This window comes from Ammospiza nelsoni, chromosome 6, assembly GCF_027579445.1.
Source record: "Ammospiza nelsoni isolate bAmmNel1 chromosome 6, bAmmNel1.pri, whole genome shotgun sequence".
NCBI lineage: Eukaryota > Metazoa > Chordata > Aves > Passeriformes > Passerellidae > Ammospiza > Ammospiza nelsoni.
This window is the reverse complement of record NC_080638.1, coordinates 39827470-39851625: the sequence shown is the minus strand read 5'-3', so window position 1 is coordinate 39851625 and position 24156 is coordinate 39827470. Positions and strand designations below refer to the sequence as shown.

Sequence of the window (24156 nt, the reverse complement as noted above, 5' to 3'; positions counted from 1 at the left end):
CAGCATGGCCTAAATACAAATGATTTCAAGCATGTCAACATTTATGAGATTCTTAGCAGTGCTTATGTTTGATTTATAAGTGTCACAGAATAAAGCTTCCATAAAATATTTTCTAAAAGTTTGTAAAAAAACCCAAAATGTATACGAACAAACTCTCAAAACTCCAAAGAAAAAGGTGCAAGTCAAAAGTTTTTAAAAAAAGCCTTAGGCCTTCTGATTATTTAAAAATATTTCCCTTTGCCATTTGGTAGATCAACAATTCCAACAACACTAGAAAATCAAAGAGCAAAACAACAGAAAAGATGTCCACTACCACAGATCATTTATTTATATACTAAGTTAAAAAATGCAAATATTTAATTACAAAAAGTTTATCAAACAACTGTATACATACAGTCCATATTGTTAAAAGCCAACATGTCAATTGATTCTTTATGTACATTTGATTTATAATGTCATACAATTGTAGAAAAGCATCACTCAGCAGAAACTGATTTGGCATTTGGAAGTACTTACCACCCTGCACTAGAAGAGACAATTAATTTATATGTTACAATAAAAATATTTATTTGCTGTGATCATTTAAAGCAAATGGATGCTTTATTTTCTCCAAGAAGAATCATCATAAGTGGAGATTAAAGTGCACATAACCAATGTTAACAATTCTTCAACAATCCCATCTATCATTCTAGTTGCTCGAAGCACGTCACAGTAACATCAAGGATTTAGGACTTTTCTCTGTGGCTAAAAGAGCAAGACTTGAAAAGACACTCAGTTTCCTAAGCTGCATGAAATACTTCTGGTGTACAGTGAGATGAAATGGGGTACAGAAATTTTGAAAATAGTGTTTGGTGGAAAACTCAGTGTAAATCTCCCAGATACATGACTTCTGGGGAAATATTTTCCTTTCCTAACAAAGATTTATCATATTTCATACAACTGTGGACCAAACGTGCAGGCCATGCAACAGCATTTATGTAACCATCCCCCCCAGTCGTTCTTTGTGGGCTACATATAACACAGGTTGGAGCAACATTGTCCACCTTATGCATAAATTTTGCTGGCAATCAAGAGAAAACATCACCAATGATTTGTCTGCTATAGAATAGGGTCCTACACTAGAAAAGTGCTCTTCAAAAACATAGTTCAAAATATTGGCTTTGTTTCATTACAAGCAATATAGTAAACCTTACAAAATATAACACAGTCGGTACTAGCAAAGCTGTTGAGGACAATAATTTAAATAAATCAGTACACTTTGGATAAAAGGATGCTTATGCATTTTACAATCTATTCAAAAGCAACAGCTGAGCAGGCTAAATTTACATCCACAAGAGAAGCATGACAGTCACTGAAAATAAATTGAGTTGCTGGTAATTATGGTTATAATTTTTTCACACCAACTGGTCACCAATGGAAAAATAATTTTTTCTAAATTACAAATATGTTAAGTTTTGAAGCATTATACTTGAAGAGCATACTTCACATCTTAGGCACTGGACCCAATATAGAGGCAAAATATCTGTTAACAGGATTCACCCTCCTCAGGTTTCTGAAGGCCGTCCATATGAAGCTTACATACAGCACGACCAACACACATTAGATACTGCTGGAAATAGATAAGGAATACAAAACACTATTAAATACAATTTTCACCCATGGCACATCACGCATGGCAATACCACTTGTTTCACATCCGGTGAACAACGGTCAGTTGTGGTTATGCTTTATTGAATATTTTCCTTTCTGAAGCTGAGAAATATAGAGCTTAGACTTGCTTCCATCCGGTCTTTTAAACCAAACTTCATCATGGTTAATTGTTGTAATTATGGCACTAGAGAAAATGAGGGAAGAAGGGTCAGGGGAAGAAAAACAAGAAGAATTTAGAAAGCTCATAAGCTAAAAATAACCTCAAAACTGCAGCTGTATTTCCACACAGTAAATGAAAATATGCATTAATTGTAAATGCTAGGCCCAAAAGATACTAGCACCACTCTAAGGACAGTTTTAACATAATTCCTTGGGAACTGCATGTGTCTTTATTGAAAGTAGCAAATGTTACAGCCATCTATTTTATTCTCTTACAAGAAAACCCTAACAGGTACAAATACTTTAATTGTTTATAAGAACAACAGTCACATACAGAAAACACAATAAACTACCCATAGTAAAAAAACCAAGAAAAGCCTTGAAATTACATTGAATATGAAGTACTTGAAAAAAAGTTGGACAACCTGAAGCCAAGATTTAAAGCACAAAATGTATTAAACTCTTACTCATTATGCCAAGATCACAAGAAATAAACTGAAAGTGACTTACTGATTCCCTGTTAAATGAGCCCTGTTTCTATGCTCCTTGTAGTAACCTTTAACATAAATAGTGAACAAAACTCCCTCCTCATACCCATAGAAAAAAATATCATTTCAAGTACATTGATGGGGAGAACAGAAAGCAAAAAACCAATGATCAAAACAATTATTAGAACAAAGATCTACTGCATACTGAATGTGACAACTCCCTCAAGTCTTACAAATTGTGGGGGTCTTAAAAGCCCAGGAAAGCTTCACCGCATGACGCCCTGTTAAGCACCAGCTTTTAGCTTTTGTCAGACACTGGATACTAAGATCTTTACTTGGCCCAGTACAACTGCTGTATTCTGCTAAATTAATCCAGAGGTTTTTTTAATTTCAGACACAATCTGTAGTTTACTAGAATACCTTCCTGTTTCAGCCCTGAAGAAACACCAAAATCACCAAAATTTGTTCCTCTACACCATACATAAGGAAGAAAAGAAACAGCCAGTTCTACAGTAAACTACTGACCTATAAATTTAAAGTCAATTTTCCTGAGTACATGTGCACATTTAAGTAACATCAGGCTTAGACTTATTTGCCCCATTCAGTAAAAGGTAAGATATATCTTTTATTTTAAATACACTCCTTTTATTTTTAAATACACTCTGAATTTTAGAATTTGCAAATATTATCCATGCAGAGAAAACACATTTATAGATCTTAAACATTTAACCTAATTTGCACTCTAATATTTAGACTGTTCCAAGGCAGAACCTTTCTTAAGAGAAGAAAATACCATTAAAAAGTTCCTCTCTTCTTTCAGAGCACTAATCAATGGAAAACAAAGCTTATCTTCAACAGCATGAAGTGTTTTTCCATAATTAAGTATTTTTGGGTCAAATTCTCAAAGCAACAAGATACTCCAAAGATACTAGAAAATAAATTACTCCAAGACTATCAGAAACTAGTAACAGCTTAAATTGTTAAGAGAGATCCTAACTTGACAACCCTTCAATCAATTCCAACCTTTACTATCCTCTTTCACAAGTCAGCACTCATCTCAATATCTGTCTTCCAAGGTGAACTAATAAATGTCATTGAGGTGGCAGTATTTCCACATAGGCCTTGCTCTCCAATGTCATCATCCTAGTTATTGCTTAACATGAATGTACAGAGCTGCATAAGTTGAATAATCTTTACCTTGTAGGACATTCATCTTTCTTATCAATGCATATCGTCTGCCCTCGTCCATACCATTCGCCATCATAATAGAGTCTTCCTTCTTCAGATCTAGCACTGTGGAGATGCTTTTCTAATTTGACAGGTGCTAAATTAAGTAATAAAAGTGATTTAGTATTAGCTTCACAGAAATCAGTTAGGCAGTTAAATACATTTTCATCAAGTTATATACATAGAAGAGACATTTTTTCCAACAGTAGTCTGTCTTTTAATAATTCAATTGGAAAATTGGAAGCAATATACCTTTTTATTTCCAGTCAGATTATTAAAAGTTATATTTTCACTTTCAATAGAAGCCATCACCTACGTGCCTATTGTCCCTTCTCCTCCCCACCTTCAAATATGTGATTTTACTTTGCAGGAACATACTTCTCCCCTCAGTGCCAAATATGCAAATATGAACACCACTCCTTTCCCACAGCTCTGCTTTTTCAGAGTTGTAGCTTGCAGTCAATTTAAGAATCCTTTGAAATGCACCTGAAAGGTGCAGATGCTCTCAGCTTTCTGCTTAATCTTGTGCAAACACTGGCACAGCTTGCTAATATGAATTGCTGTAAAACCACCATTAGAAGGCTGAACTTTTTTTTATAATTTTCTAGAATCTTTGTCACAGGTATCAGCACCTGAGAGAGGAGAAAGACAAAAGCCACATCTTCCAGCTACTTCACCCCATCCTCCATCACTGTACCAGTACTGTAACAAATACAATCTGCCTGGATGCAGCTTGCATCATTAGACACAGCAAGTTCTGTCTTGTGAAACTAGACCATGTTTACTTACGTTCTGGCTTTACCCTGTGTGGTCCCAGCGTAGCCATTGCCTTGAAACACAAAAGAAAATTAAAGTTAGTCAGCAGGCAGAGTCATTTTGGCTTAACTGCCAGCTTTAGTTATGCAGTAACATGCAGTGGTACTTGCTTTTATATGCAAGTGTATACTTGCATTTACACACAAAAAATACAATGAGAATTCCAAAATAAAAATGTGTTAAATGGTGACTGGGTAGCTACATAAAAAAGCATTTTGAAGGTGAAAAAAAATCACCTTCTTTATTAAGTTCTTATTTCAATAACTCAAGCTTTTCTAAATTAAATCCTCAAAATTGCTCTAATGCAATTCTGTCAAGAAAACACAAAATTACATTAACTCATTCTGAAAAACAAAATGCTATATGAACAACCCAATCTTTTAATTTATATGTTATAAGCTCACAAATATTAGTTCATGTAAACTCCAGACCACACATAACCTTGAGAAAAAAATAAGCACTGAAGAGATTTTGGGGGCTCATTTGTTTGCTTTTTTTGGGATTTAAAAAATTATTTCCAGAAAAGACAAAGCCCTAGTTTGGGGGGGGGGGAGAGCCTAGATCCTGGGTTTAAAATTATGTAAAACTACAGAAAAAAGCTCTAGGGAAAGATATTTTGTGTCTGTTCCTCTGATGTGACAGAAAGAGAAAAGTCAGACAAGTTCTCATATAAAGGTCACATTTTACTTCTTGTTCAGGAAAGAGGTACAGGGAAAAAACAGCATAGAAACTGACTCAGCCAACTGAGTCAGTGGAATTCACCTAAGTGGATTGCTATTCCATAAACTGGGATGCACTAGGATATTAGGTGAAGCTTTCTGACTGCAGGTGCAAGGCAAGGATAGCATTTCATTACAGCAAGATCCTTTAACAGTGTTACAATATTAAAAAGGCATTATGCAATTAAAAGCTGGATTTATTTTTTCAAATGTATCAATTGACTAAACAAATTTCTCTTCCTCTAAACCACGACTGTCTCATAACCTGAGAAAAACACAGCTCCCCATTTTTATGTTAAAAAAGTGTAAGTAAAAAAAAAGTATAAGTAAAGCACATTTTTTCATGGAAAATTATGGACTTCCCATTTCAAAGATACCCTCTTGCACCCCTTTAATGGATTCCTCTTTATGATTTGGGTAGAATCAGAAGAAATAGCAATAACACAGCTTGAAGTGAAAGGATTAACTGACTACTGAAGAAATAAACATCTATTTAGTGTTTTGATCATGTAAGAAATCCAGTTACACATTTTTAAATAGCAAAAGCACTAGACATGAACCCAACTAAATCCACAGGCACTGGCATTCATCCTTTCATCTTACCTTCCTTATTGTTGTCCAGTCTTCAAGTATATCAAGGTCTTGTAACATATAAACTATATAAGGCCGTGGAAATGTTAGGGAAAACTCTTTTAAACAGAAAGAATAAAAATACTCTAATGTTTCTAGAAAGATATTAATAGGTCTGTTCTGCAGATCATTCACAAAAAGCATACCAACACGAAGTAAAAGCTCAGTGCAAACACATCCATCTTTGAATTATGCAACCTAGAAGTACACTTTTAAGAATTATTAAAAGAGGTAATAATAGTACGTAGATACTCAGGGTACTGGAGTTCAACATAAGGATAGGATAAACAGCTGAGACACAATCATTCCATTCCTAACAGTTCAAAAATTATTCTATTTGCAATAATTCAAATTACAATAAAAATTCATTGCAATTTCAATGTACCACTGCAAAACAGCACCTACACTAGTATCAGCTTAGATAAAATAATTATTTTTGCATTATTCCGCATCATGTATCTTCAAGAGAAAAGTATGGTCAGCCCCCCATAGCTGAATATCAAATATTTAAAAAACAGGAGGCAAAAAGGCAAAGCTCCCTTCCTTAAACTATCAATTGCAAAGTAAAAATGTGTATGAGAACAAATGAACTTCAGAACAAAATTCCATATAGTATAGCTATTCCATTACAATAGTCTTCACTTTCTACTTTGTTTCTACCCATTTCATCTCTGAAAAATAAGCTTAGCAAAAGATGCTATGGATGTTTAAAAAAACAATGGCCTAAAATGGAGAGCAAGCTTAAACTTAAAACTCCATTTGAAATTTTAGAATCTTTTAACTACTTTCAGGTTTTTTTTCTCTAAATAGCAAAAAGTTAAAAATTAAAAGCTGGGTAAAATTTCTAGTATTTGCTTTGCACTTATCTGACAAGTTCACAGCTATTTATAAACTACAATCAAAAAGAACAAATTCATTTACTTTAAAACTGAAATGATTTTTCACTTTATAAACAGCCTGATATTGCTGAGATTTTATACCTAATACTAATATATAATCGATTCTGCTTTTGCCTTGTAACTATTTTTCTTTAAGAGTTAGAAAAATCAACTTTTAGAAACATTTTCTATTTCAAACTAGTAGCTAGGTAAGAGAATCTTAATTTCAATTTTCATGATGGGAGGATGTGTCAACGTGGCTTCTCTAATCTGAGTAAGAACAATGTCTGCCATGCAAAAATCAGTTTTGATAATGCATTATCCGTTCAACTTGATATTAACGACCTATGTAATAAAATTAGCTATAAAACTGCAAACACTACTAGAAAGAACAACTATTTCAGTAAAAGGATATCTGATACAACAACAGGTTTCTTCTTATCTGGGCTAAATGGATCCTTCCTTTTCTTCCTGGACTGGAGCTCATCATTCCATAATTCTGAAAAGATATAATAAGAACATGCTATGAATCAGAAACATTTACAGGTTTAGCTCTTTTTATAGCAGAAAATAGTGTCCAAAACAAAAAAAAAAAATTCATCAGATATCGTTTCTGAACAGAATAAAGGTGTTTATTCAAGATTCAAAGAATAACAAGATTTTGTAGACACAGATTAATACTCTCAAAACACACAAGGGATGCTGACAACTATTGAACCAAAACTGAAGTTTAAATTCAACCTCCGGCCCAAAGTCTACAGTTGAACAGCATTCAACCAGACAATCTAAAACTCATCAGACATACTATGTGTACAGTCAACTAATCAGTACCCAGCAGAAGATTAAAAACAAATAATAAAAAAGCAAACTGAATTTCCAGCCACCTGAGGTAATGTCAATGCTATGTCTGTCTTCTTCAAGTCTTCTAATCTTCTCTTCTAGTTCACTTTGTACAGTATCATACAAGAGAAGCTTCTCACTCTAGAAAAGCAAGGTTACAGATTTTTACATTAGTGAGTTCAATGATCTAAATACTGACAATTTAAGGCATCAGTGGAAGCAGCATAAGAAAAGCTTTTTCAGAAGCCACAAAGCATATGACATCTCCCTCTATCCACTTTCTTAGCATGAGATCCTAGCTCTTTAAAGACAGCACACTTGCTTAGCACAAGTGAAAATATAATTACATATTTATCAACTACTGGTACCAAGAGTAATTAAAATCATGCAGCTATCTTTCCAGAATAACTCTTTGCATTTTGACATAGTGTTTTTGTGCATAGAAAAGTTTTACAATGGGTAACTAAAGTAGTAGGCTCTAAGCCACCTTCCATTACAAATCCCAAAAGCTAATGTTTTCATGGAAAGCCTTTTATAAAGCTATCTCCTACACTACATTGCACAGTATCTTACAGATCAGTTAGTCTTTAGCATGAAAACCCACTAAATTCTCTAAAAGTATAACTTTGAATTAAGCTGAGTTCCAAGCCTTAAGGAAATAACCTTACTGCTCTTTCACAAGCTTGCACATTTCCAAAACTATGAGTAGAAAACACAGCCAATTGTTCAATTTCAACATTCACTTTCAGTGAGCAATGTCTTTAACAACTCTGGAAAACAGAGCTTGGACTGACTCAAAAAATAGTGTGAGCAGCTCAAGACAATGCACCCAGTTATCTGCTACCATGTCTCCGTCAGAAGCTGCTGCTCCCTACAGCCAAATGAGCAAAGTCTGCACCTCAGCTGCTCTTGCCCACAGCATGGCAAGCTTCCCTTTACCTGTGTTCAAGCTAGTCTGTAGAGTGAAGGAAATCAGTCAAGGAATGGACAAAGAACCCTATTGCACTAAATGACTGTCACGCTTACCATTCCCTCAAGTTACAGAGTATTCAAATTCACATGAAAAATATGTGAAGGCTTTATAAAAAACATTTCCCAGGTGAATTTAAAAGGCAGAAGCCTCTTTACATTTATCTGAAGTGACAATTGAGTGTTACCTGCTCTGAGACCATTTTAAAATTAAATAGTGCCTGTGTTTAGACATGTGTTCTTCTTCAGGTAGCTGGTAACAAATAAGGTGTGAAAGCTATTACAGGCATCAGAGGCATTCTTGCTGAATGGTTATATTCCAGAGCAACAGTAATTCTACAAGCAGCATTTCTGACTTAATAGAGCTTTTCCTCCCAAGAGACTTGTACTGGATGGTGAATTCTGAGTGTTTCACATAACAGCAAAACAAGGGACAAAGACCACCTCAAACAGGAATAATACACACCCAAGGCAAATCATTTCATCACGGATAAGAGACCTTGCAAGTCTTACAGGATTCTGTCCAGCCTCAGGAGTATTCACAGGAGTAAGGCCAGCCAGTAATGAGTCATCTTTCATAACGTTTAATGCCTTCCCAAGGCATCAAGAAAATGGAAAACTTTTCTAAAGTACACATGCATACTCTTGCTTTATTGCTATAGTAGGTATTAGGAATTATGGAATATAGTGAACCACTCAGAAGAACACATCTTTAAGTAATTGTAAGGGGACTCAGGAGTACTATGATGAAAAGGATCTAAGCAGCTATGTACAGCATTGGACATACATGTATTGAGTGTTTGTACTACAGTATCCAGTATTTAGACACATGAACAGGAACCTTTATGTTCAAGGAGAGAAATGTATTTTTCTTGTAACTGCTTTTGAAATTACAGCTATATCAGTAGCTTTCTAATGCTTTTCAAAAAGACTGCTTTCGTTTTGTTATTAAATGTAAGGCATTTTTTACTAAAATTATGTCAGATATTTTAGTTACTTTCCTGGTAATCTTTTTATAAAAAATGTAAAAATCATGTGGGAATCTATTAATAAGAACTTGATAATGAAAAAATAAGAAGACTTAGCACTGTATATATATATATATATATATTTATATATATATGCAAAGCCAAACTAATAAAAAGCCCTTCAACATCCTCATTAACAACTCAGACATGGGTCTTGAAAAAATACTAAGTAAGTTTGCCAGCAACACTAAACTGGGAGGGGCTACTGACTCCCTCAAGGGCAGAGGGGCCCTGCAGAGCGACCTTGACAAATTAGAAAGCTGGGCAATTGCCAACCAAATGAAGTTAAAAAAGAACAAGTGCTGGATTCTGCATCTGGGACAGGGTAATCCTGGATGTACAGACAGACTGGGGAATGAGAGGCTGGAGAACAGCACCATAGAAAGGGATCTGGGGGCTCTGGTTGACAGAAAGCTGAACCTGAGCCAGCAGTGCCCTGGCAGCCAGGAGGGCCAGCCCTGCCCTGGGTGCATCAGGCACAGCATCAGCAGCCAGGCAAGGGAGGGATTGTCCTGCTCTGCTCTGCACTGGGGCAGCCTCACCTCCAGGGCTGGGGGCAGTTCTGAGCACCACAGTATCAGAAAGCTATTAAACTACTAGAGAGCGTCCAGAGGAGGGCCAGGAGGATGCTGAAGGCTCTGGAGGGGAAACCATATGAGGAGCAGCTGAGGTCACTTGGTCTATTCAGCCTGGAGGAGACTGAAGGGAGACCTCATCTGGGTCTTTAATATCCCCACAAGGGGAAGCAGAAGGGCGGGTACCAATCTCTATACTCTCATGACCAGGGACAGGATTTGAGGAAAAGGCATGAAGCTGAGCCAGGGAAGATTTAGGCTGAGTATCAGGAAAAGGTTCTTCACCCAGAGGCTGGCTGAGCACTAGAAAAGGCTCCCCAGAAAAGTGAACCCAGCTTGTCTGAAGTGTTTGGACAACACTCCTAGGCACATGACTTAATTCTTCAGTGTCCTGCACAGGGCCAGGAATTGGACTAGACGATCTTGATGGGTCCCTTCTAAACCAGCACATTCTATGATTCTAATTTTCAGATGCTTTGAGTAACTTCTTGCATGGACTTAAATATTACACAGCAGTTGCATTCAAATAGCAAACAGCAATAATAAAAACATGCACTGAACCTGAAAAGCATGACAGACAGTAAAGTTAGATGAGATTAGCTATCAATGTGAAACAGCTGGCACAACCTCACAGTGCTGTCGAGAGGCTTGAATTTCACACTCATATTTGTTCTTCACAGATTCCAGACAAAGCTCTCTATAGATACCTGTAATCAGACAAATTACAGCAATATTACTTTCTTTAGCAAATATCTGACTTCAGAATTCTATTTTAAGACTGCTTGCAGGTCCCAACATATGCACACAGTAAAAATACAGATGTATTACATTAGGCACTTAAGAGTGGCTGGCTGCTTATAAGAATAAAAATAAGAACAAGTAAATCCTTAATTCTGAAGATCTGAGAAAAACTAAATGCTATTTTAATTCCTTCTCCTGTCAGTCAATAAATAACACCAGTGGTCACACTAACTTTAGAAAATACACCAATTTCATATTTCTGATCAGATTATCCTGAATATTATCAGTTTTCAAACTTAAGTACTGAATGGCGTCTTCTCTTTTCTAATTAGAGTTTAAAATAAGGTTTTGGGGTTGTAAAACAGCTAGAAAACTGATTGAAAGAAAAAAGTTTTACAAATTAATATTTGGAGTAAGACTGACTTTGTAATGCATGACCTTATTACATTACAATAATTAACAACACTGTTCCATTCTTAAAAACAGTCATCTTGTGATTAAGGGTACCACTTTGAAGCATTAGGAGCATTTTTAGATCTTTCTGGAAATGTGTCCACTAAGCCAGCTGAAAAAAACCTTAGAGGTACCTGAAATGTAATATCAGGCAAGCATCTACAGAATTTGATTTAATATATTCAATGCATTCAACAGAAAACACTTATATTCCTTCAGATTAGAAACTTGAGGAGTTCAGTTTGCACACAGTGGTGGTGATCTGCAACTAAAGAACTTCCAAAACCAACTTCCCTTATAGTTCAACTTACTATAAATGAACACTACTAGGGGAACAGAACTACTAGCAGCAATCTCTCTGAAAAACAAACCACCAAGTATTGCATCAATCACCTTTCCACAGTGAAGCTATTCCAGAATTCAAAATGTTCTTTTTTTACATTGCTATGTTATGCTGGCTTTTATTTTCTTAATATTTACGGCTGACTGGTATATTTAGGTCACATATTTATTTGCCTGAAATTGAAAAATATAGGTATGAACCATCCTAGAACAAACAGTTGCTTTTCTGACTTGCTATAATAATCAAGATCCACATTTTGTGTGAATAGTGCCTTAGAGAGCCAAGGAACACAAGTTTCTTTTCTAACACAGATGCAATTATATCCCAAGTTTAGCTAAATATAGTTTAGTTTAGGGGTTTTGTCACCACTTCCTCCCCTTTCCTAGGCAACCATAGGTCCTTATGGGTTACTTGGTGGAACTCAAGTCCTGCTATTACCCACTTCTGTAAAGGCTCTCAAACAGCAGGAGCACATAAGCCAGTTCTGCAGTCTCTTGCTTTCTCTGGAATAATTTTATGAAGGTCATTCAGCTGGGGACAAATGGAAACAAAAACCTCCGATTTTCTATTTTCAGCTTCAAGGAAACTGTTGTTTTTAAGCTGGGCTTTTTTACATTGAAACATGGCTCTTCAATGGTGCTGAAGACCATTCAAGAGAATGTGTAATATCCCATTACCCACCTACATGAAAGCACTGATGGACACCCACATTTAAAACTGATAATTAAAAGCCTGGATTAAGATTGCTTTTATATCAAACCTTTGGCAAGTTTAACTGAGATCCTCCTGCAAAGCCTAAGTGGGCTGCTTAGGACTAGTCACGTAGATTTGGGCTAAGAACTTAAAACCCAATAAGGCTGGGTCAGCAGCTGAGAAAAAGCATTACAGATAAGACCTGGAGTGACAGAAATGCAACAGATCAATAGATTTCAAATTCTCAAAGTCAGAAGTACCAATGAAGACATACTGGGTATTATGAAAAGTATAAGGTGGCCTGCCACTTTCCAGTTAGCCTGCACCATGTTTCTGCTAAATTTCTTAGAAAAGACACTGCTTCTCTGCCTACAGATCACGGGTGTCTGTCTTTTGGCTCTCTGATAACCTGTGTTATGTAAGCCTTAGACACTGAATCCTCCTAATGGACTCAAGCTGTAACATGAAACAAATTTACAATAGGGAAGTACAGAACTTTGTCTTCCTATTATATTACCATTTCATATGAATATATGGTTGTATACAAGCAGATAAACGTTCTTCCCTTCTTCTATGAGCACAAAAACCTGTATAAACCTTAGTTTTAATAACTAAAATTCAGTTTAGAGAAAAGCACCAAGGACAAGAGGCTTTTCCTCTTTCCCTAGACAGAACAGAAGGATAGAAACAGAGGAGAAGAGACACAGACTAGAAGAGCAGGAAAAAATATCATCACATTAGATAGCAAACATTTCATGACATAGTACCTACATATCTCTTCAAGAGTGACTATTGTGTAGACTTGATCCCAAACCTCCTGACTAAAAAAAATCTTAGCTTTTACTCAGTAATCTTGTTCTTACTACACAACGACAGGCAGCTATTAAGTGAAACATTTAAAAACCCATCTTTTTAGTGGGATGTTATCAGGCAACTTATGCACGGAGGTAAACTACATATTAATTTTGATTTAAAAATTACTTCATATTTAAAATTATTCTACAATATTTCTAACTTTAAAACACACTCCTTCAACAATTCTAAAGAAAACAGAAGGTTAACCTTAAAATGCATAACAAGTTTATACTTTGAAACAGCAATACTCATTTTACATGCTTACCTGCCACCTTGGTTCGGATTTGCATATTTTCTTGTAATGCTGCCAATGGTTCTAAATATTCAGGTGCTTTTCCAGCTATGACCTCTTGTAGCTTTGCATCCACTTGGCTTAATCTTTCTTTGTAAAGTCTTAAAGTAATAGAAACAAAAATATGTATTTTATTTAAAATAAAACAAGTTAGAAGAAATATTTCTAAAATAAGTATTTGTCATCCCTTTGTTAATGCTAAGGAACACTTAAACAAAATGAGGATTTGCTAGTGTTTGAATTTTCCAGTACATATTTTCTTTTTCAACAACAGTATCCGTGTCTACCAAGCCTTTCTAAAAAGCAAATGCAAACAATGAGAAGTGCAGAAAGGATAAAATTAAATGTATCTCCATCTCTAAGGAAGAAAAAAAATTGCACATGTGTTAATAACAGGACATGAATCAACATGGCAGAGGAGAAGAAAAGGTAATACAATGCATAAGAACAAACTAGGTTATGTCATGACAGAGAAAGTCAGTTTGTTGACAGAAATCATCATTCACATTTTATGTCACATATCTGCTCCCACACTACCATAAACTCCTGTAAAAATCTACATGTTGCATACTATTATAAATATCATGAGGTAATTTCTGACACAATACATTCCTGACAAAAGGAAGTGTAATTAAAATATTTTTACTTTACTTTATGAAATTCAGTCATTCCATAAAAGCAGATATTTTCTGGCAGACAATGAATAAATCTGCCTGCACTTTGACAAATTTAATGTAATATCAATTACAAACATTTCAATCTCAATAAAGCTCCACATACTTGTAACTGTTAGAGTTCCATGTTAGAATCATCAATATAACTAACTTCTCCTGCTCTCATTTTTCACCTTGCACCCCACAATCAAAAGGTGTAAAATTAAAGCAAATGTGTACAAACTCTGTGTTACAAACAAATCAAGTGCTACCTGCTTACATAGACATAACAGATGTCCTTGGGACAAGGATGCTGCTTTTTACTTATTTAAAGTGCACACGTTAAGTAATTCATTAGACAAAATAAAGTTCATGTATACTGATCTAGCAAGACTTCTGAGAAATAACTGCCTGTTCACCTTGCCACCAGGATTTAGCTGTCAGCTAACACAGCCTGCAGCTGATCAAATCCAAGTTTGCTGGGCTTAACCCTTGAAGAGCATGCTCTGCACATGGTGGTTAGCACAGAGCTACAGCAGAAATATTTAGCCAGACCATAAGCCTGGCTGCACAGTGCACCCGACTGGGTCAGTCACTAACATTTGATTACACACTACCAGATACATCAAAGCAAGCAGATATGGACAGGGTGCTGTCAGCACTCGGTACCATGCACTGGTTGACGGACTGCAACTATTTATCCATTACTTTCAAACAATGATTTTTCTAAAATGAATAATGCTACCAAACTACTGTAAATGCTACTTATCTCATAACATCCAATTCCAGTTTCCCTGAAATGGATGAGGGGACAGACCCAATCATTACACCATTTCTGCTGTTAGTGACAAAAATCCCATTGTCCATGCATCTTTTTCTACTTTCCCAATGTCATTGTTTCCCTATTCACAGCTGCTTCTCCCCATAATCCCTCTTCCATCATTCTAATGCTCCATTTCTGGTATCCCCACCATCACTGTTCTTCCAGCCCACACAAATACCTCTATATCTGAAATAACCAACGTGTCTCTACAATGCCTTCCTCCATATACCACAGCCCTACCACTTCTCAAACACCATTTATAAGCCTTAAGCCCCCAGAAGTATTTGCTTCCTTCCTCTCAGGACCACCCTCTTTCATATTCACTTCTTACAGATCTGTTTTCACAAATTGTTTTCAGTCATCCAAGCTGTTGAGCAGATGGCTGACAGTTTTGAAAAGCTGACAGTTTTCCAAATGCCAAACCTATCAGTACCAACTGGCTCCAGTACTCATCAGTTGGCTGTATTTCACAGGTTTTTCCATGCTCAGCCCAAAGAGCAGGACAGTCTTCTCTAGACACTGCAGCAAGGAATTTCTTGTTGGGCAATTCCTTCCAGACCCTATTATTTCCAGATCTCACAGTGTCCTGTTATGCAAAGAAAGTTGTATGTCTCAGCTCTGTAGCAGAAATAACTATCTCACAATATAAATGCATATCTGAACCATAAGAACAACTAAGTTTTCAATTAAAGCATGTGGCCCAAGAACAGACCAGGTTTTCTCAAGGTTCCACTTATCAAGTACCTTATTAAGTTAGTTGCCAAAATACCACCAATTTTAAACTTGAACAGATGCACCTAACTTAAAACAAGTTTTACTTCACATACACTGCTGGAGTGTGTCCAGAGAAGGACAATGAAGCTGGTGAAGGGTCTGGAGCACAAGTCCTGTGAGCAGCAGCTGAGGGAAAGGAGGCTCAGGGAGATCTTACTGCTCTCTACAACTACCTGAAAAATGTCTTCAGCAAGATGAGGGTCAGCCTGTGCTACCTGGTAACAAGAGGCAGGACTAGAGAAAATGGTTGCACCAGGGAGGCTTAGATTGGATATTAGAAAAAATTTCTTTCGCTGAGTGTTCAAGCATTGGAACAGGCTGACAAAGGAAATTGTAGAATCCTTGAAAATGTTCAAAAATATGCACACATGTGGTGCTTAGAGACATGGCTTTGTGGTGGACCTGGCACTGATAGGTAAATGGTTGGACTTCATTATTTTAGAGGTTTTTTCCAACCTTAATGATTCTATGATACAAATGACAGGCTGTAATACAAATGACAATCGCTTTTAAACAACTGTGGCTATTAAGTTTATCTCTTCTTTTTAGTGGGTTTTTACTAGCTACTTATGTAGGTATTATGGCAGACTGAGAGACAACAGTATTTTCATTTTATCTTGTACTGATACCTGGTTTGCAGTAACCACAAGAAACATTGATTGGTACCAACTATAAAAACTACTGCTGTAAAAAAAAAACCCAACTTAATTCCTTACTTAGGAAAGACAATGCATTTAGGTCTCTCCCACATATATAAAATTATGAGAATGATACTGAATGAACAAATAATTAAACAAAATCTCAAATTTCCCTAAAATCCCAGTTTCTTGGTTCTACTAGGGAGTTTGATGTAACAGACCCAGACTAGCCCTTCACAGGAACATTTCAAAACCATCCTTACTGCAAAACAAAAAATACATGAATACACAGAAACATTCTAGAGCAACTGCCTGCAAGTAATTTCAGAATTCCCAGTCCTTACTCTTCTCCAAAAGTAGCATCCACATATAAGAAAGACAAGAAACACCAGCTGCACACAATACTTTCATGGAATGGATCCTCAAACAAGGCACTTAAAACATTAAAATACTTACTGATCTTTAAGGTCTGTAAATTGCTTTTCAAGATTGGACATTTCATCTAAACATTCCATTCTTCTTCTTTCACAGTCCTCATCATCCATTTCTAAGAATTAAAAAAAAAGTTACCAATGTAATATAAACCAAATAAACTGGCTTTTTGCTTCTAGCAAATGCGGGGGAAGGGTGCCTGAATTATAACCATGAAGGGTTTCCCTCATATTATTATTCTCATAAAGCAGAATATGAGAAATCACTTGGCACACAAGCTACAAAGAAACCTAGATCTAATTCTAGAATAAACTCCATAAACACAATTCTTCTTCCTCAAAACAGGAAAGAACAGCACTGTAAGACCTTAAGAGGGTAATTTCATGACTGAAATACAAAGAATATATAAGAATGCATGAAACAGAAAAACTAAACAATGTGTATCACACCAAATGAGAGAAAACATTAAGCATGAGCTGTTATAAGTCACCACTGAAAATTCAAGTGTATCCTGGGTTAGTACAAACAAAAGCAACCCCTGGAATATGCACAGTTATATGCACAGTTCGGTGCATATAAAATTCAAGACTTGTTTTATTCATATTCCTAAAAGAAAAAGTAACATATAATATTGCAACAGGTTTCATCCTGTCCAATTGGAAGAGTTCTTTGAAGTTGAAATATTAATGTAAAAACATCTGAAGTTCATTTTACTGAGCATTCAAAATCACTCCAATTAAACAGTTCTTAACCTGAAAAGTCTAGAACACTGCAGACACGTGACTTTATATGTTTTTATGCAGCAAAAGTAGTTAAACTCTTTTCACAGATTTTATTTTCATTTATATTCCTGATTCTTTTTTGTAATTTACTTAGGGAAGATAAAGCAACATAAATACACAATTTTTTGCCAAAACTTTTGACACTGCCATTGAGACATCCAATATTACTAAACATCAGCTGTTACCTCCATTGGCCTTTCTTAGACTAGAAAACTCAGAAACTAAAATACAAAATTCTTGACTCTTTCCCAGCCTTCCCAGAAAAAAAAAAGAAAAAAGGTTTTGTGAAGCTATATTCAAAAGTCAGATAAGTGAAACTGCTTTATAACAGCAGTACCTGCAGGAGTTAGCCCTCAGTTGATAGCTGACCACTACCAACCAACAGCAGGCATGCAGAAGGCATGGCCATGCACTCAGGAACTGAACTGGTGCAAACAGGCCAGAGGCTTCAGAGAAGGCACTCTCCTAAGGAGCCCTTACTTATGTAAGCAGCTACTCTGGCAAGAGAAATCCTACCTGCTGACAGAGAGGAAAAGTAGGATCCTAAACCCAGCAGGGATCACTCTTTTAGGCTACAAACAACCCTGAGCTTTTTGCTTCTTTGTCACTCACATTTTTCCAACAAACATGTTTAACTGCTTTATGCTGTTTTCTACACCAACTACAGAATGCAGCATCCTTCATTCTTATTGTTCTGCAAAACAGTGTGGCAATTTGTGCAGCTGATGAGGTGAAAGGAGTAGCTTCAGGGCCACCAGCTACTTGGAAGGATCCCATTAAATCAGATTGTCTTCTCAGACCTCTCAGCACTTCTTCCTGAAATCATCACAAGCTTTTAAGACTAAAAAACTATACTGACCTTGTCTGCCTGGACATGCAAACCAGCAGCCAGCACAGCAATGCCAATCAGCATTACAATGGCAACTATGAGCCACAATAAAAACCTAGTGCAGTCTGTCATACTACTGTTAGTACAGTCAAAAAGGAAGTTTTAAAACACAGGATAACCTGAAGAACTGGAAAGCAGAGCAAGAAAATTTGAAGTCAGAACTTAAAGATACAATGAATGGGGAGGGTGGGGGAAGAACATATCAGGCTGTTAAGAGATACTATTTATATAAAAACATTGTTCTCAAATGTAAGGCAAAACCATAATCCCAGAATAAGGCTGAAAATCAAATGAAAGAACAAAGTTTTATGTGAGTGTTGGACACAATATCCAAGCCAAAATCTATTTAGCAATTTATAATTTGGCCAGATTTAAGGAATGTGGCAATCATATTACTCAGAGTTGCCTAAAGCACTTCTGTGCTACAAAACTACAAGTCTCTTTAAAATGTGAAGGCACCTCCCAGTGAAGCCAAACAAGAACAAGCACTGGGATACCACAATTTTTCCCCTTTATTCTCAGACATATTTCAAATGTGTTTTGCTATGCTTTCGATTCCAAGTATGTTTTAGGAAGGAGTTCACTCATAAACTCTTCTTAAATTAACATGGATTTTATTGTTCACGGAGTACAAAGCAAAGCAAACTAGAACTGTAATCCTGGTTGAGCACACCCACTGTTGGAGGGGGAAGGGACTGCATCTTACACTTTAAACTTGTGTTGCAAGGAAATTGCTATTCATTGGCATCTGAGGGTACAGCGGACTTCCTTGTAGATAAAGAAATCACACACACCTCTCTGATCTCCTCTCAGCTACAAATACTCCTAAAAGCCTTTGACTTTCTGCCTAGAAGTCTTCATTCTCCCTATCATTGATACTAAATGTCAATTCACATGCCAAGTTCAATTGTTTCATCTGTATTCTTCCTCCAATAAGATTAATAGAATTATGAAGATTTTCAGAGTCCTCAAAGATATTTAATTCCCCACTTACAGAATTTCTTCCTCATGGCCTTAAACAACATTCAGACTATGGAATATGCATTGCTGAAAAAGTAAAATGCTGTAAGATCAAATCTCATGGCTTTCCAATTGATATTAAATCCATATTAAAACAGTTGCTGATTAGGTCCATCTTATCTCAAAACTTCATATTTACCATACAGTTTCATACTGCAAAAAGTATTTAGGGTACTCTGAAACACTTTCAAAACCACAGTTGTTTTTTCCTACTATACTCAAGCAGTCTAACACAGTAATTAGGGTAACTGGGTTTAAAGATAGAAAAATGCACACAGCACTTAAAATGTAACAGCACCTAAAATAGCTTTTTTAATAAGCTGTGGCCTATATAAAGTACTTCAAAAAATGGCCAAATTCTCCTCAGGGATAGTGAGCATAACTTGTGGCTTTTTAAATTCATCCCTAACAAACTATTCTATAGCCAAGTCAATAAAACACCTGTTCTAAACACATAAAAATGAACAGGATAGAAAGAGTGCCAGCTCTCAAGGACCAGTCATGCTTCCTCTAACAGCACCTTTTGTGTTCTCAGGCATCTAGTGAAGACAGGAAAAAAAGAAGGCTGAATGCAAGTAAAGAAAATTACAAATTTGACAAAAAATTCATTACTAATTTAAATTGAGACTTATTCCTTGAGGTGCTAATCATTTTAAGTCTGTAGGAACAATATGCTTACAGGAAGTATGTTCATATTGGTCAAGACACTAAGACAAGCATGTTATTTTCTGTCCTCATCACACTTTAAGTACTCCCTTAAAAGCATTCTTCTGTGGAATGCAACAAAAATTATCTGGAGAGCTTCTTGCATTGTTTTAAAGAAACATGAACAGACTACATTCGCTTAAACCACATTTATTCCTTCCTAATCCCAGACTTTCAGGCACATGGTATGATGCTTGGGTGTCCTGTGCAGAGTCAGGAGTTGGTCTTAATGATCCTTCTCGGTCCCTTCCAACTCAGCATATTCTACAGTTTTAATTTGGTGATATAGGGGCCTCAGCACTAAATCACTTAAACTGCCAGAACCGTATGTCAGGACTAGGACTGGTCCTGGTCCATATCGACATCAGGACTTTCCTCAATTCACTAACTCTGTCCAACTTCCTTTCCATCCGCTGTCTTGCATCTCATTGCTAGTCAAATGAGGCACCACAAACTCCTATCCGTTATCACCTGGAAACGTGTTTTAAGATCAAAGACAGAAAGTAGTAATCACAAGGAAACTTAGAACAGATAATAATAACCTTCTTAATAACACAGTGTAAATTAAGCGTAGAAAAAGTGATCCCTTTATAGCTAGATTTCAGCTAATAATGTAATTCAAAACCAACAGTCCACATGGACACTATGAAAAGAAGAAGGGACCTTTAACTGAGCAGAGGCTGAAGCGATTTGCAAAAGAGGCCAGTGGTATTGACAGGGTTTCCAATATCCCTCCAAACACAGGTCTTAAAACACCTAGTTGAAATTCATGAGCTTGCATGGAAATACGCACTTCTATGTGCCTACACACGTGTTCATGTACGCACACGTATGAATATATGCCAAGCCCTTAAGCGGAGACCTCAGCGAGGACGCACTCAAGCGCAGCCGGGCACAAGCCACGGCTCGGCACGGAGCGGAGCAGCGCGGCCCAGCCGGCCCCGGCCGGGTACCAGCCCGCTCCGCAGCGGCGGCTCGGGGCTCGGCGGGGCTCCCTGCCATGCGCCCCGCCCCGTTCCTGCGCCCTGGCCGGCGGCCCCAAGAGGAGCCGCGGAGCCGAAGCAGGGGCTGGGCCGGGGCGGGGCCACGGGGGGAGGGGAAGGGGGGGACACCGACAGCCACCAGAGCCGGGGCGGAACCGGTGGGTCCCCGGGGCAGCACCGAGCGCTGAGGGAGCCGCCGCGGCGCCCTCTCAGCGGCGCTGCCTTGCGGGCGGCTGCGGTACCTGAGCTGTCCCCCTCCTCGGAGACGGACGAGCTCTCGGTCTCCTCCTCTTCAGAGCTGCTGCCCTCGTTCTCTCCGTAATCCACCTCCATCTCATCGTGATTATTCTCCTTCTTCTCCCGGGAATGGACCGGCATCGTCCCCGCCGCTGCTGTGGAGCCCCGAGCCCGCCCTTCCCGCCGCCGCTCTGCCGCTGCCACCGGCCGCTCCTCCCCGCCCGGTGCCTGCGCGCCCGCCCATTGGCCGCGTCCCGCCGCCGTCCAGCGTCACCCCGCGCGCGGCGTTCTGGGAGTTGTGGTCCGACCTGAGAGGGCCGGCGGGGCGCTGTGAGGGGCCGGGTGCGTAGCGGCGGCTTTCCTTGCCCCTCTCCTGTCCCGGGACACTCACAGGACTGCTCGGCGCCGAGAGAGGCTTCATCGCGGCCGAGCAGAGTTTTGTACCTGCCCGCGTCTCCCGCAGGACGCCGAGCGAGGCTGTGGCCCGGTGCGGTGTGGGGTTCGATCGTGGCCGTTCCCTGCCGCAGTAGCGGAGGAACGACGCGGGGCCTCACGTGTGCCCCACCACCCTCCCGCCTGGCAGGGCGTCCCTTGTGGCTCGGATCTCCGAAGGGAGAGGTCATTGTGGTTATTGCGGGGAAATTCTTTACTGTGAGGGTGGTTAGGAACTGGAACAGGTTGCCCAGAGAAGCTGTGGATGCCTCATCCCTGGAAGTGCTCCAGGAACTTTTGGAACAAGATGATCTTTAAGATCCCTTCCAACTCAAACCATTTTATGATTCTATGAATAGTGGCCTCCCCAGCAGAACTTGCTTCTTCTCCAGTGTCATATGCTGTCCTGTAACCAGTCTGATATGCTTTAAACTAAGTCAGACTTAACTGAAAGTGGCAGCTGTCCTCTGAGACTGGGTATGAGAAGTGACTAAAGAGATAATACTGCAATCTGTGCAGGTTTGGGGATCGTTGTTTTGGCTTTGAGTATCATTACTTGTCTGTTATTCACCAGTTGCGGTACATAAGATGTGCTGAACAGAAGTGACAATTTCTGGAAAAAGCTGTCCAGACTGTGCCCTTGCTCTGAGGGACTGATTAGCTTCACTTCAGGACCTAAGCATATACAAGGAAGTGTGGCAGGGATCCTCAAGAGTCCTGAAATACAGCGCTGGTTGTGGCCTGCAGGTCAGTGGGGGTGATATCTTCGGGGCCAAGGTGGGCTCCCTTGTACTGCACAGGCTCACTCTTGAAATCTGGGCCAGCTGCAGGAGCAGTAGAAAAGCACAGTGTGTCTCAGTGATGTGATGTGCCACTTCAAAGAAGTTGTGTGTGCCTAGCAGGAGCAGTTCCTCATATTGAGATCCAAATTTAGTCCCCCTCTGCTGTCTGCCTGGATGTTATGGAGGCTATATTGTGAGGCAGTTAATAACTTGTGCATTTCCCTCTGGATTTCCACCTCCATAGCAATAACTGCCTACCTCACCCACAATAACCACTGCTGTTCATTAGTCACTTCTTTTCTCCCACATCTCTGTATATCCAATGCAAGTAATTTCCCTGTATCTCCCCCAAGAGGAGTGTATGTAGGTGTGCCACCTCTTCTCCAAGAGCAGTGAGAGAAAAATTAGACATAACTGACCTCCTGACCTCCCACCCTTCAGTGTGCAAACTCCATCCCTTCTCTTCTTGCTGTCTCTGCCTTTGTAGTCACCCAAGGACACAGCACAACTTGTGCTTTCTCCATACCCATTACAATTTGCCTTTTTTTTTTTTTTCATAGATCCATAGAATGGTTTCAGATATAATGGACTTTAAAGATAATCTAGTTCCAACACCCCTGCCAGGGGCAGGGACACCTTCCACTATCTTTAGTTGCTCAAAGCCCCATCCAACCTGGCCTTGAACACTTCGGGGATGGGGTATCCAGAGCTTCTCTCATCACAGTAAAGTATGCCATCCTAACGTGGAACACAAGCCTACAGTTTGTAAAAGAACCGCAGCCCGCATGGGGATCCCGAGAGCTGTCCCAGATCGGGTTGCTGCAGGTGCCGAGCCCGGCTCTCTCCTGCCCGCACTCCCGCTGCTCTCCCCGCGCCCCGCAGGCGCTCCCGGCTCCCAGCACCGCGCCTCGGCATGGGGCAGCTCTGCCCAGCGTTTCTGGCTTTCTGGCTGCTTAATGGAGCAACAGCAGCTGAACTTGTCCCCAGCTTTTTCCCAGGAAACTTGTGAGTCCCCGAAGCCTGGCCAAGTGCTGGTTCACATAGTTTTTAAAACTGACCAAAGTAGTTAGCCGGGTCCTTTTTTTTTTTTTTTCTCCCCCCAATCTGATATTTTTTTGAGGTAGCCCGGTTAAAAGTGTTAGTAGTGATGTCTGATAGTCAAATGGCTAAAAGGAGCTAGAAGATGGCCTGAAACAACACCAAGAGAAATCCCAGAAGAAAACCAGGAAATTTCACCAGCAGGATCTGAATTATTTTTTTTAAGATATCTGTAGGGATTCAGAAAGGAAAAAAAAAAACCCAAAACACAAAACCAGAAGTAAAAATGTCTAACATTTTACTTACAATCCCCAATTCAAGTGTTGCCTTTTGGATTAGCAAGATAAAAAGACTAGAAATCAAAGGTTCTGAACTAGGAAAAAAAAAAAAAACTATTGGAAAATAGTTGCAGGGAAAGGAATGTCAGGAAAACAGGAAACCTTTGGCTTGATTGTAATTTCCTATTGAAACAGTTGGAACTAGGTCTAAAGGAGCTAAAAATAAACCCCAGAAGGAAATCAAAGTTCCCATGCCCTAGTGGAAATCAGTGACCATGATGAGGAGTTAAGACAGAAACTTTTTAAAATGACACACACCTCTACATGCTTCTAT

At 38.6% G+C, this 24156-nt stretch overlaps 1 protein-coding gene across 1 annotated transcript; it reads right to left on the bottom strand.

Annotated features, from left to right (window-relative positions):
• Window positions 1–305: 305 nt before the first annotated feature.
• Window positions 306–21482, bottom strand: BRMS1L (BRMS1 like transcriptional repressor). Its single transcript, XM_059474800.1, has 10 exons — window positions 21298–21482; window positions 16701–16791; window positions 13330–13457; window positions 10607–10686; window positions 7452–7548; window positions 6983–7066; window positions 5663–5727; window positions 4314–4353; window positions 3495–3621; window positions 306–1834 (listed from the first exon to the last, which is right to left on the bottom strand). Exons 1-10 carry the CDS (start codon window positions 21431–21433, stop codon window positions 1711–1713), a joined length of 972 nt encoding a protein of 323 aa, XP_059330783.1. The 5' UTR covers window positions 21434–21482; the 3' UTR covers window positions 306–1710.
• Between the last annotated feature and the right edge of the window lie 2674 nt (window positions 21483–24156).